Source organism: Nomascus leucogenys, chromosome 8 (assembly GCF_006542625.1).
Source record: "Nomascus leucogenys isolate Asia chromosome 8, Asia_NLE_v1, whole genome shotgun sequence".
Lineage (NCBI taxonomy): Eukaryota > Metazoa > Chordata > Mammalia > Primates > Hylobatidae > Nomascus > Nomascus leucogenys.
This window is the reverse complement of record NC_044388.1, coordinates 42,811,528-42,823,978: the sequence shown is the minus strand read 5'-3', so window position 1 is coordinate 42,823,978 and position 12,451 is coordinate 42,811,528. Positions and strand designations below refer to the sequence as shown.

The 12,451-nt window shown below is 51.8% G+C and overlaps 1 protein-coding gene across 1 annotated transcript; it reads left to right on the top strand.

Moving 5' to 3' along the window:
• Nucleotides 1–9,079: 9,079 nt before the first annotated feature.
• ADRB3 (adrenoceptor beta 3) lies at nucleotides 9,080–11,845 on the top strand. Its single transcript, XM_030817108.1, has 2 exons — nucleotides 9,080–10,425; nucleotides 11,445–11,845. The coding sequence occupies exons 1-2, from the start codon at nucleotides 9,221–9,223 to the stop codon at nucleotides 11,464–11,466; spliced, it is 1,227 nt and encodes a 408-aa protein (XP_030672968.1). The 5' UTR covers nucleotides 9,080–9,220; the 3' UTR covers nucleotides 11,467–11,845.
• The last annotated feature ends 606 nt before the right edge of the window (nucleotides 11,846–12,451 follow it).

Genomic DNA, 12,451 nt, shown 5'->3' with positions numbered 1-12,451 from the left:
GACTAGCCAAGGACAAGTAGGGGCTTGGAAAAAGTGTGAAGAGTGAAGGAAAGGCTGGATGCCCCAGGGTGCTGCAGCCCTACCAGCCAGGTTGTCCTGTGATGACTTAGGCTGAGTGGCTTCTCCTCCTCCCCTATTTATTGATTTATTTTAGAGACAAGGTCTCAGTCTTCTGCCCAGGCTGGAGTGCAGCAGTGCCATCATAGCTCACTGTAACCTACAACTCCTGGGCCCAAGCAATCCTCCCATCTCAGCCTCCCAGGTAGCTAGGATTACAGGTGCATGCCACCGTGCCTGGCTATTTATTTTATATTCTTTTTGCAGAGGTGGGGTCTTGCTATGTTGTCCAGGCTGGTCTCAAACTCTTGGCCTCAAGTGATTTTCTCTCCTTGGCTTCTCAAAGTGCTGAGATTGCAGATGTGAGCCACCACGCTTGGCCCATTTTCTTTTCTTTTTCCTTTTCTTTTCTTTTCTTCTTTTTTGAGATGGAGTCTCACACTGTTGCCCAGGCTGGAGTGCAGTGGCACAATCTCAGCTCACTGCAAGCTCCACCTCCTGGGTTCCAGTGATTCTTCTGCCTCAGCCTCCCAAGTAGCTGGGATTACAGGCGCCTGCCACCACACCTGGCTGATTTTTTCTGTATTTTTAGTAGAGATGGAGTTTCACTGTTTTGACCAGGTTGGTCTCAAACTCCTGACCTTGTGATCCTCCGTCTTGGCCTCCCAAAGTGCTGGGATTACAGGCATGAGCCACCACGCCCAGCCGGCCCATTTTCAATTTATCATGGCGGGGAAGAGAATCTGATCCTGACTGGAAAGCAAGATGCCCTGCCACCTCTTGGGATTGAAAAAAAAAAGTAGCATTTTTCCCATCCATGACTTCTTCAAAAACAGGAAACACTTCTCTTTTCTCCCACCACACCCTCTCCCACTGGCATCTGGATCCTGACCATTCTCTTGATGCTTTCTTGAGGGGCCCTCAGCCATGTGCCAGGGCGTGGAGGGCTCCGCTTCCCTCCTCTTTGCAGCCAGGAAAGCTCCTCACTCCTTTCTTAATTAAAGGCGTTTGATAAAACCCAGCACTGGCTTCCCCACTGGGGAGGAGCCATCCTCAGTGTCCTGTCTTCTTTCCCTCCCAGCACCAGCTGCTCTTTCCCCAGCACTTGCTTCCCAGGGGAAAGATGTGGTTGATAGGAGGGAAGGGATCAGAGTGTGTTTTAGCTCTAGTACCAGCTTCTTTGGGAGGCAGACAGGTTCCAGCCTTGTCTGAGCTTTCCCTCCTGGGGAAGGAAGGGAGAGGAGATCATGGACCAAGCAGCATGGAGGATCTGCCCTCCTCTGTGCTGCCTCCTTCCATCAAAGAAAGTGGGTGGCTCTCACCTGTAATCTCAGCACTTTGGGAAGCTGAGGTGGGAGGATCACTTGACGCCAGGAGTTCAAGACCAGCCTGAGCAAGAGAGTGAGACCCCAGCTCTACAAAACATAAAAGAAAATAGTAAGCATGGTGGGGGGTACCTATAGCCCCAGCTACTTAGGAGGCTGAGGAGGGAGGACCACTTGAGCCTGGGAATTCAAGGCTGCAGTGAACTCTAATTGAACCACTGTACTCCAGCCTGGGTGACAGAGCAACACCTTGTCTATAAAATAAATAAATACACTTTGGGAGGCTGAGGTGGGCAGATCACTTGTGGTCAGCGGTTTGAGGCCAGCCTGGCCAACATGGTGAAACCCTGCCTCTACTAAGAATACAAATATTAGCTGGGCATAGTGGTGTGCGCCTGTAGTCCCAGCTACTCAGAAGGCTGAGGCAGGGGAATTGCTTGAACCTGGGAGGCAGAGGTTGCAGTGAGCCGAGATCACGCCACTAAACTTCAGCCTGGGCGGATGCAAAGAAGCCAGCCAAAGCAGCGTCTAGGGGTGACTCGAAAGGCGATGCTAGAAACTTATCACTGGGTTGGTGGGCAACCCCTCCTGCTAATAGCGGCTGGAGGCAGACAAATGCCTAGGCAGATAGGGGCAGGCCCCTGGTGAAACCTCACCTCCAAGCCGAACACATTTTAAAGCCTGAAAGCCAAGCTACAAGTCAAATCCACGGACCGGATCGAGAACCTGTCTTGGTGTGCTTTCCTCTTATTGATCCCCACCCTTCACCTATTTTACATTCACCTACCCTTTCCTAATTGGTTTTCTACACTGTCCATGCCCCACCTTTGAGTGGTGTCTTCGCTTTAATCTTTATTGCATACTCACAAACCAATCAGCACGCAATCCCCATTTTGAGTCCATAAAAGCCCCAGACCCAGCCACACTGAGACAGAAACCACCTGACTGCAGGGGTGGAGAACGAGCCCCCCTGCCCACATCCCCTCTCCACTGAGAGCTGTTCCATTGCTCAACAAAATCCTTCTCCACCCATCCTCACCCTTCTAATTGTCAGCATAACCTCATTCTTCTTGGATGCAGGATAGGAGCTTGGGAACTGCTGATTGCAGGTGCAATCTATAACACAAGGGGTAGTGGTGGGGAGAGGGGTTGTTGCTGGCCTGGAGGTCTCCCTGGTTGGCAAAGTGGCAAGAAAAATCCTGCATTGGCTGGGCATGGTGGCTCACACCTGTAATCCCAGCACTTTGGGAGGCCGAAGCAGGTGGATCTCCTGAGGTCAGGAGTTCGAGACCAGCCTGGCCAACATGGTGAAACCCCATCTCTACTAAAAATACAAAAATTAGCCAGGCATGGTGGCACGGACCTGTAATCCCAGCTACTCAGGAGGCTGAGGCAGGAGAATCGCTTGAACCTGGGAGGCAGAGGTTGCAGTGAGCCGAGATGGCATCATTGCACTCCAGCCTGGGCAACAAAAGTGAAACTCTGTCTCAAAGAAAAAAAAAATCCTGCGTCACTGCTTTCTCTTTCCCCCTCTGGCTTGATCCTTCTCCTACCTCCTGGAAGGAAGCCTGAGCATTTGGGCCTGGGTTGCAGGTGGGACTCGTGACCTCTCCCAGCCTCTGGGGAGCAGCTTCTCCAATAGTCAGGGATCTCAATGACCTTCCTTCCTTCCTTCCTTCCTTCCTTCCTTCCTTCCTTCCTTCCTTTCTCTCTCTTTCATTCTTTTCTTTCTTTTCTTTTCTTTCCTTCCCTTCCCTTCTTTTCTTCTTTTCTTTCCTTCCCTTCCCTTCCCTTCCCTCCCTCCCTTCCTTCCTTCCTTCCTTCCTTCGTGCCACTTGCAAAAGTTCAATATTATTCAGAAACTGGAAGAAGGATTTCTCTTCCTACCTCAGGAGAGAAAGAAACATTTCTTGGTCCCTTCTTCCATTTATGACCTGGAGTTAAAAGAGAAGGCACTGCTAGAACACACTCCCTGTCCACCCCTGTCTCCCCAGGCATAAGGCTTTCATTCCAGGACAGCCCTTAGGCACCAGAATGCCTTTGGTTTCCCCATAAAGGAGATCCCTTCTGTCTCCCCTTCAAGTCCTCTGGATCTGACCTTGGGAAACAAATCAGGTGTGTGCAGAGTTGGCTGTGCCACATTACAGAATACAAGGAAAGTCTTAGCTCAGGGGCTTCTTTTCAGTTCTGACAGTTTTTATCTCTCTGCCCTCTGGTTAGATGGTGGGCCATTGCCATGGTGGGGGCCTGGAGAGGACAGACTGGAAGGTGGCACCAGCCACAGCCTGGCTGGGAGTGAAGGGAGTTGTTCTAGAAAAGAGGCCAGCTCCTTGGATGCCTGTGTACCTGTTAGAAATGAACCTTTACTGCACACTTTCCACAAGATGAAGAAAAAAAAAAGAAACAAACTTTACTGTGTTATAATGGACAAGCCTCCGTTTCCTCTCTGGGCCTCAGGTTTTCTTTTCTTTTTAATTTTTAATTATTTTTATTTTTATTTTTTATTTTTTGAGTCAGAGTCTCGCTCTGCCACCTAGCCTGGAGTGCAGTGGCCTGATCTCGGCTCAGTGCATCCTCTGCCTCCCAGATTCAAGCGATTCTCAAGTCTCCACCTCCTAAGTAGCTGGGATTATAGGCACCCACCACCGCACCACCACGCCTGGCTAATATTTGTAGTTTTGTAGAGACAGGGATTCGCCATGTTGGCCAAGCTGGTCTCGAACTCCTGACTTCAAGTGATCTTCCTGCCTCGGCCTCCCAAAGTGCTGGGATTATAGGCGTGAGCCACTGCACCCAGCCTGGGCCTCAGGTTTTCAATTCTGTAAACTGTTGGTGCTGGGTTTGATCGTTAAGACCGTTTTTAGCGCTTATGCTCTGCCACCTCCACCCTATGCCCCTAGACTATTTGTGATGAAAGGAGAAACAGCAAACACCAAACCAGCTGCTCAGAGGCCACATATACACACATGATTTCATAAAAATGAATGGATGGTTGCTGTGGGCAATGGAGAGGAGAGACAGGGTAAAGGGGCAGCAAAAACTTCCACCTAGTTTTTGCTCCATTCCAAGAACTTTAAAGCCAGAGGGGTGGATTGTGAATATTAGAATAGAACCACCTGTTACGCGTGTAGGCTTATACAGGGTATAAGGCTGCTATCACCTGAACTCTTTTTGGCTTCTTGAGTCCATGTCACATGAACACACACAGACACACACATACATGCACCCAATCATGATGTTCACAGGAGAGAGTGCTCTTCCCTGTTGTTAGAACTTCTGCCCATCAGGCAGCTGCTGCCACTTCTGGCTCTGCCAGACACATATGCTAAATCACAGAGCACTATTCTCCCTGGCACATAACCCCCGAGCACCAACACGTAAATGGCAGCCTGGGGGCCTGAACTCAGTGCATTCAGAGGCCCACAGACGCTGCCTGCTTCCAAGGACACAGAACGAAGGTCATCTGGGGGCTGAGGGCCAGCACAGTGCTCTCTCTGGGCAATGTACACTTCTATCCCGAGTTGGATGACCTCTCCGGCCCAGGCAGTACTAATTCCCCTTGGGCCAGTCATTAGGATGACTTCCCAGAGCAGTAGGCCACTTGTCTCCACCCCTCTGCTGACCATCAAAAATGAAGGTGAGAGTATAATTGGGTACATCCCCAGGGAAGACCATTTGGCAGTATTTTTCAAATTTGCAAATGCATAGACCTTATAACATAGCAAAATCTATTTGTAGAATATACTCACATACAGGTGAAATGACATGTGTTTAAGTTATTCGTTGCAACATCATCTGTTAGTAAAGATAAGAAGTAAGCTCGATGTCTATCAGTAGCTGACTGGTTTCATAGACAATCATATAACCATACAATGGGATACTGAAAATGAGATGCTTTTGGCTGCACACGGTGGCTCATACCTGTAATCCTAGCACTTTGGGAGACCCAGGTGGGTGGATCATCAGAGGTCAGGAGTTTGAGACCAGCCTGGCCAACATTGCAAAACCCCGTCTCTACTAAAACTACGAAAATTAGCCAGGTGTGGTGGCACGCGCCTGTAGTCCCAGGTATTGGGAGGCTGAGGCAGGAGAATGGCTTGAACCTGGGAAGTGGAGGTTGCAGTGAGCCGAGATTGCACCACTGCACTCCAGCCTGGGTGACAAAGCAAGACTCTGTCTCAAAAAAAAAAAAAAAGAAAGAAAAAGAAAACGAGACACTTTTGTATATCTATCTGGAAGGATCACAGATACACAGTCAAGTTAAAATAAGCAAGGTGCAGAACAGTGGGTTTATATGACTGCTATTTGTATAGAAAAGAAAGGATAAAAGAATATATATATTTGTATTGACTTGTATCTATATAAAATATGAGCCGAGGGATAAACCAGAGACTAATGGTAGTTACCCACTAGGGAAATGAAAACTGGGATGAAGGCAAGTCTCTATTATATGCATTTGGTATATTTTGATGGTTGAATAATGTGCACGTATAATCTATTCAAAAAATTAAGTTATAAAACACAAAATCACAAAAAAGACCCAATAGTCTATAGACTAAGGTGGCAAAAGAGGGAGCCCTTCCTTCTGCCATCTGCTTGGGTGGGGGAAAACCAGACTGAGGAATGAGAGCAGGGAGGGGTTGGCAGAGGAAGAAGAAGCCAGGTGTCTCAACATTGATGGGTTTGCTCATAAAACCTTCCCTAATGGGAGTCAGAAATTTCTCTTCTTACAGTGTCGTTTGGTTATTGGCCTAATCATTCCCCAAAGTCAGGCACACTCAGGTGGTTTGAGAAATCCTGTCTTTTTTTAAAAATGTTAAACATTTTTACACATTTCTTCCAAATTACAAGGCCACCCCTAAGGCACTGACATCCTTGAGGTTGCTTCACTTCCTGGCACCCCTTTCCCTTCCCCCTCCAATGCTGATGTCGTGGAAAAAAATTGCTGAATGGCATGCATTGATTTTAGAGATTACTTTTTGGGAGTCTTATGATATCCCTTTGAGATAACTGGCAACAACACTCTGGGGTGTTGCAAAACCCTACTTGGGAGTGACCGCCTTGATGGTCAACAGGAAGCCACAGCCAAGACTCTACGCCCAGTGGGGCCTGTACCACTCCGTCACGACTTGAGTGGGGGCAGTAAGAGTTGGAAGGGGCCAGAGGCTGCCTCTTCACTTTCACCCCCATGGATTTCCATGGATCCAAAGGCCTGCTTGGGGTTCTTCATGGGCATGGAAGTCACTTGCTTGGGAGCCCAAGACAAACCCTGCTCATGGGTGAGCAGCTGGGTCCCTGGGAGATGAGGCTGGTTCTTTTTCCTTGGGAATAATTTTAGGTTCTGAATTCCCCTGCAACCTTCCTAACTCCCAGCCCCCAGCTCAGCCTCCTAGAGGGATTGTTCATACCAGTGACTATAAAGTGTACTTTTGAAATGTGGAGCTGTTCAGAGACCTGCCAGGGCATAGCCCTGGAGGCTTTTTCCATGATAATTTTTTCCCCCTTTGTCCCATTGTTTCAGAGGAGGAAGCATGACAACTCAAGAATCAGGTCCTGATAGGCCCTAATAAGGTGTCACATCTTCCTGCCCCTCCACTTGAACCCTGGGGCTTTATTTTCCAGCGCCCCCTCCCCATACGCAATCTGAGAGGAATTGGTTTAGAAATTGGGAGAGCAGGGGCTTGAAAAAGGAAGCCTTGCAAGTCTTGAGTGAGGGCAGGGAGAAGGGAAGAGGAAGAGGGAAGCCTCTGGTAGAACCGCCTAAGAGACTTCAGAGGCTGTGAAACACCAGGCCTGCCACCGCACACGCTCAAAGATGAACGCATGATTTCCTCAACTCAACGCCTTCTAGTTTTTAAAAGTTAATGAATGAAATCCTTAAGGAAGTCCGGACACGGTGGCTCAGGCCTGTAATCCCAGCAATTTGGGAGGCCTAGGCGGGTGGATCTTCTGAGGTCAGGAGTTTGAGACCAGCCTGGCCAACATGGTGAAACCCCATCTCTACTAAAAATACAAAAATTAGCTGGGCTTGGTGGCACATGCTCATCCCAGCTACTTGGGAGGCTGGGAGGCTTGGGAGGCTGAGGCAGAAGAATTGCTTGAACCTGGGAAGTGGAGGTTGCAGTGAGCTGAGATTGTGCCATTGCACTCCAGCCTGGGCAACAAGAGCAAAATTTCATCTCAAAAGTAAACAAACAAACAAAAAACCTAAAGGAAGTGGACCTAACACTTACCATTGGGGAGATGGCAATGGAAGAGTTGTGCATAGTTGGGTGGGATGGTGGACATGCCTCATACCCAGTCACCCATTTACCCTTTTTTTTTTTTTTTAATAGGGTCTTGCTTCTTGCCGTCATCCAAGCTGGAGTGCAGTAGCATGATCACGGATCACTGTAACCTTGAACTCCTGGGCTCAAGTGATCCTCTCCTCTCAGCCTCTTGATTCATCCTTTTTTTTTTTTTTTCGATACAGAGTTTTGCTCTTGTTGCCAAGGCTGGAGTACCATGGTGTGATCTCAGCTCACTGCAACCTCTGCCTCCCAGGTTCAAGAGATTCTCCTGCCTCAGCCTCTCGAGTAGCTGGGATTACAGGGATGCGCCACCACGCCTGGCTATTTTTTTTTTTTTTTTTTTTTTTTTTGTATTTTTAGTAGAGACAGGGCTTCTCCTTGTTGTTCAGGCTGGTCTCGAACTCCTGACCTCAGGTGATCTGCCCACCTCGACCTCCCAAAGTGCTGGGATTACAGGCATGAGCCACCGCGCCCACCTGTTGATTCATCCATTTTTAATATGTCTTTATAAAAGATTTTAAGAGAAGGGTCTATCTAGAAAATTTCTAGGTGGAAAGGTGCATGGAAGGGGCAGCGCAGAGTAAGGAAGATGGAGAAATTGAAATTCTTCAGCATCCCAGACTACATAGTGCCAAATCCAAACGCAAATCCAGAGCTAGCAATGAAAAAGACTCCTAGGCCTGCTAGTGGTTCACGCCTGCAATTCCAACTACTCAGGAGGCTGGGACAGGAGGGTGGCTTGAGCCCAAGAGTTCAAAGCCAGCCTGGGAAAAATAGAGAGAGAGAGACAGAGAGAGAGAGAGAGAGACCTGAAATATGGTAAATTTCCTCAGTATCTGAAAATATTAAAAAAACAAAAACAAAAAGCTGGAAGGAAAGAGAAGGTAACTGAAATAGAAGGGAAAGGGGACAGATCTCACCAAGCTGAGGTCTTGGGAGAGGAGATACTGGCTGAGCCCTATTACTTAATTTAAAATACCTTAGGGGAGGCCACCCAAGTGGATGCGGGGCTCCTGTGAATCCTTTGCTTGACTCCAGCGGGTTACCTTTGCCTCTGATACCTAAAGGGTGGGGATGGGAGCACTCTCCTCTCTCATTCCCCTGCCTTGCTGTGGGACCTTCTGGGAAAGGAGGTGCAGGGCTCCAGGAAGCCAGTGCCCAGGGAGTGCTATGCTGAGTACAGGAGACTGGCCACAGCAGGGGTGGACAGATGGTGGCAGAGGAGCCACGGTGTCCCTTCCTCCAGGTTTAGCTAAAGGAAACGTGGAGCATCCCATTGGCCATCCTCCCCACTCACCAATTCCGCTCCAGAGGCCCCTCCAGACTATTGGCCGCTGCCCCTTTAAGCGTCGCTACTCCTCCCCCAAGATCGGTGGCACCGAGGGAGTGGGGGTGGGGGGAGGCTGAGCGCTCTGGCTGGGACAGCTAGGGAGGATGGCCCAGGCTGGGGAAGTCGCTCTCACGCCTTGCTGCCCCCTCCCCTGAGCCAGGTGATTTGGGAGACCCCGTCCTTCCTTCTTTCCCTACCGCCACACGCGCGACCCGGGGATGGCTCCGTGGCCTCACGAGAACAGTTCTGTTGCCCCATGGCCGGACCTCCCAACCCTGGCGCCCAATACCGCCAACACCAGTGGGCTGCCAGGGGTGCCGTGGGCGGCGGCCCTGGCCGGGGCGCTGCTGGCGCTGGCGGTGCTGGCCACCGTGGGAGGCAACCTGCTGGTCATCGTGGCCATCGCCCGGACTCCGAGACTCCAGACCATGACCAACGTGTTCGTGACTTCGCTGGCCACAGCCGACCTGGTGATGGGACTCCTGGTGGTGCCGCCGGCGGCCACCTTGGCGCTGACTGGCCACTGGCCGTTGGGCGCCACTGGCTGCGAGCTGTGGACCTCGGTGGACGTGCTGTGTGTGACCGCCAGCATCGAAACGCTGTGCGCCCTGGCCGTGGACCGCTACCTGGCCGTGACGAACCCGCTGCGTTACGGCGCACTGGTCACCAAGCGCCGCGCCCGGACAGCCGTGGTCCTGGTGTGGGTCGTGTCGGCCGCGGTGTCGTTTGCGCCCATCATGAGCCAGTGGTGGCGCGTAGGGGCCGACGCCGAGGCACAGCGCTGCCACTCCAACCCGCGCTGCTGTGCCTTCGCCTCCAACATGCCCTACGTGCTGCTGTCCTCCTCCGTCTCCTTCTACCTTCCTCTTCTCGTGATGCTCTTCGTCTACGCGCGGGTTTTCGTGGTGGCTACGCGCCAGCTGCGCTTGCTGCGCGGGGAGCTGGGCCGCTTTCCGCCCGAGGAGTCTCCGCCGGTGCCGTCGCGCTCTCTGGCCCCGGCCCCGGTGGGGACTTGCGCTCCGTCCGAAGGGGTGCCCGCCTGCGGCCGGCGGCCAGCGCGCCTCCTGCCTCTCCGGGAACACCGGGCCCTGTGCACCTTGGGTCTCATCATGGGCACCTTCACTCTCTGCTGGTTGCCCTTCTTTCTGGCCAACGTGCTGCGCGCCCTGGGGAGCCCCTCTCTAGTCCCGGGCCCGGCTTTCCTTGCCCTGAACTGGCTAGGTTATGCCAATTCTGCCTTCAACCCGCTCATCTACTGCCGCAGCCCGGACTTTCGCAGCGCCTTCCGCCGCCTTCTGTGCCGCTGCGGCCGTCGCCTGCCTCGGCAGCCCTGCGCCGCCGCCCGCCCGGCCCTCGTCCCCTCGGGCGCTCCTGCAGCCCGGACCAGCCCCGCGCAGCCCAGGCTTTGCCAACGGCTCGACGGGTAGGTAACCCGGGCAGAGGGACCGGCGGCTCAGGGTCGGGAAGCATGCGATGTCTCCGTGGGTCTACTTTTTGAGTGTGGAGTTTACTAGGAGAAGGTGGGATGGTTTTGCTTGGAGAGAAAAGGGAATGAGTAGTAGCGAACCAAAATGGGACCCAGGGTCCTTTTCTTTCCGGATCCAGTCACTAGGGTAGAAGCAAAGGAGGGCGAGCGGGCTGTCGTTCCTCACCCAAAGACCCAAGGTGCGCCACCGGAAAGCGCTGCGGTGTCCCGAGTACTCTCGCCCCACCGGTCGGCTTTAGGGATTTTTTTTTTTTTTTTAATAGAGACAGGGTCTCGTCTCTGTCGCCCATGCTGGAATGCAGTGGCACGATCTCAGCTCATTGCAGTCTTGAACTCCTGGCTCCTGGGCTCAAGCGATCCTCCCACCTCAGCCTCCTAAGTATCTGGGACTACAGGCGAGCCCCACCAATCCCAGCTATTTTTAAAATTTCTTGTAGAGATGGGGTCTTGCTATGTTGCCCAGGCTTGTCTTGAACTTCTGGCCTCAAATGATCCTTCTGTCTCAGCCTTCCAAAGCGTTAGGATTACAGGCCTGAGCCAGGGCGCCGGGTCGGCTCTAGTTTTGGTTTTCCAGCTCAGTTCTTTGCCCCCCTCCCCCAATTTCTTGCCATCACTAGACCTGGCTCGGACTTGAAGGCAGGGCTAGTGCCCCCACGCCCCCAAGCCCTCGGCCTCAGTCCTGGGTTTTCTCAAAGGTTTGACAGCTGTGGAGGTGAGAATCCACTTCCGGTATGGCGTACAGCTGTGAGTGAGGAGCCTGTGAGTGTAGATGTGTGCCCTCCCGCTCCCTGGGCTGGGTTGGAGTAGGGATGGCGTGGGGCGTGTGTGGCTGGGTGGTGCCCTGGCGTTTTTGTGTAACTAAATATGTGTTCCAGGGTCTCTGATCTCTGTCATTCCCCTCAGTGCTCCTGTTGCTCCTTTCACCCCAGGGTCTATTATCTCCACTTTTTTTCCAGGGCTTCTTGGGGAGTTTCTTAGGCCTGAAGGACAAGAAGCAACAACTCTGTTGATCAGAACCTGTGGAAAGCCTCTAGCCTTTGTTCAGAATGAGTCCCGTGGGATTCCCCGGCTGTGACACTCTACCCTCCAGAACCTGACGACTGGGCCATGTGACCCAAGGAGGGATCCTTACCAAGTGGGTTTTCACCATCCTCTTGCTCTCTGTCTGAGAGATGTTTTCTAAACCCCAGCCTTGAACTTCACTCCTCCCTCAGTGGTAGTGCCCAGCTGCCCTGGAGCAGCCGGCTGGCTTTGGTAGGAGCACCCATCACCTGGCTTGCTTGTGTGGTCAGTGAGTGCTTAGGGCAAAGAGAGCTCCTCCAGTTCCATTCCTTCTGCCACCCAAACCCTGATGAGACCTTAGTGTTCTCCAGTCTCTGTGGCCCAGGCTGAGAGCAGCAGGGTAGAAAAAACCAAGATTTGGGGTTTTGTCTCTGGTTCCCTTATTACTGCTCTCAAGCACTGGCCTCTCTCACTTTAGCCATGGAATGGCTCCGATCTACCTCACAGCAGTGTCAGAAGGACTTCGTCAGGGTTTTGGGAGCTCCAGCGTTCATAAAAAGGTGAACCATTAGAAGAGATCCCTTCTTTTCCTTTTGTAATCAGATAAATAAATATCACTGAATGCAGTTCATTCTTGGCCCCCTTTCTCTCTGTTTGTTTTCTTTTCATAATCCACTTACTCCTTTCCCTTCTACTCTGCGCTGGCTTTTGACAGAGGCAGTAAATTAGGCCTAATCCTCACTCTTTTCTTCCTAATCGTCATCAGACAAAAAATGAAAAGTCTGTCTGGATGAAGGGGAGTGAGCTTGAGCCTTTGATATCTTGCTCCCCCACCCTTCCTGAAACTCTTGAAATCCAGTTGCCATTGAGTAGCAAAGCTACGCTCCCCGCAGGACTTGGACAGAGGGCCCACAGGGGGATGGGCTGGCTGTGGCCAGGTTCAGGGCAGGGGGCATTTGTC

Bases quoted from the DNA above. Each gene is read 5' to 3' on its own strand.
- ADRB3 (XM_030817108.1), top strand. From the start codon at position 9,221: ATGGCTCCGTGGCCTCACGAGAACAGTTCTGTTGCCCCATGGCCGGAC. The intron at 10,426-11,444 runs GTAGGTAACCCG...CTTTTTTTCCAG, and splicing joins CTTTGCCAACGGCTCGACGG to GGCTTCTTGGGGAGTTTCTT.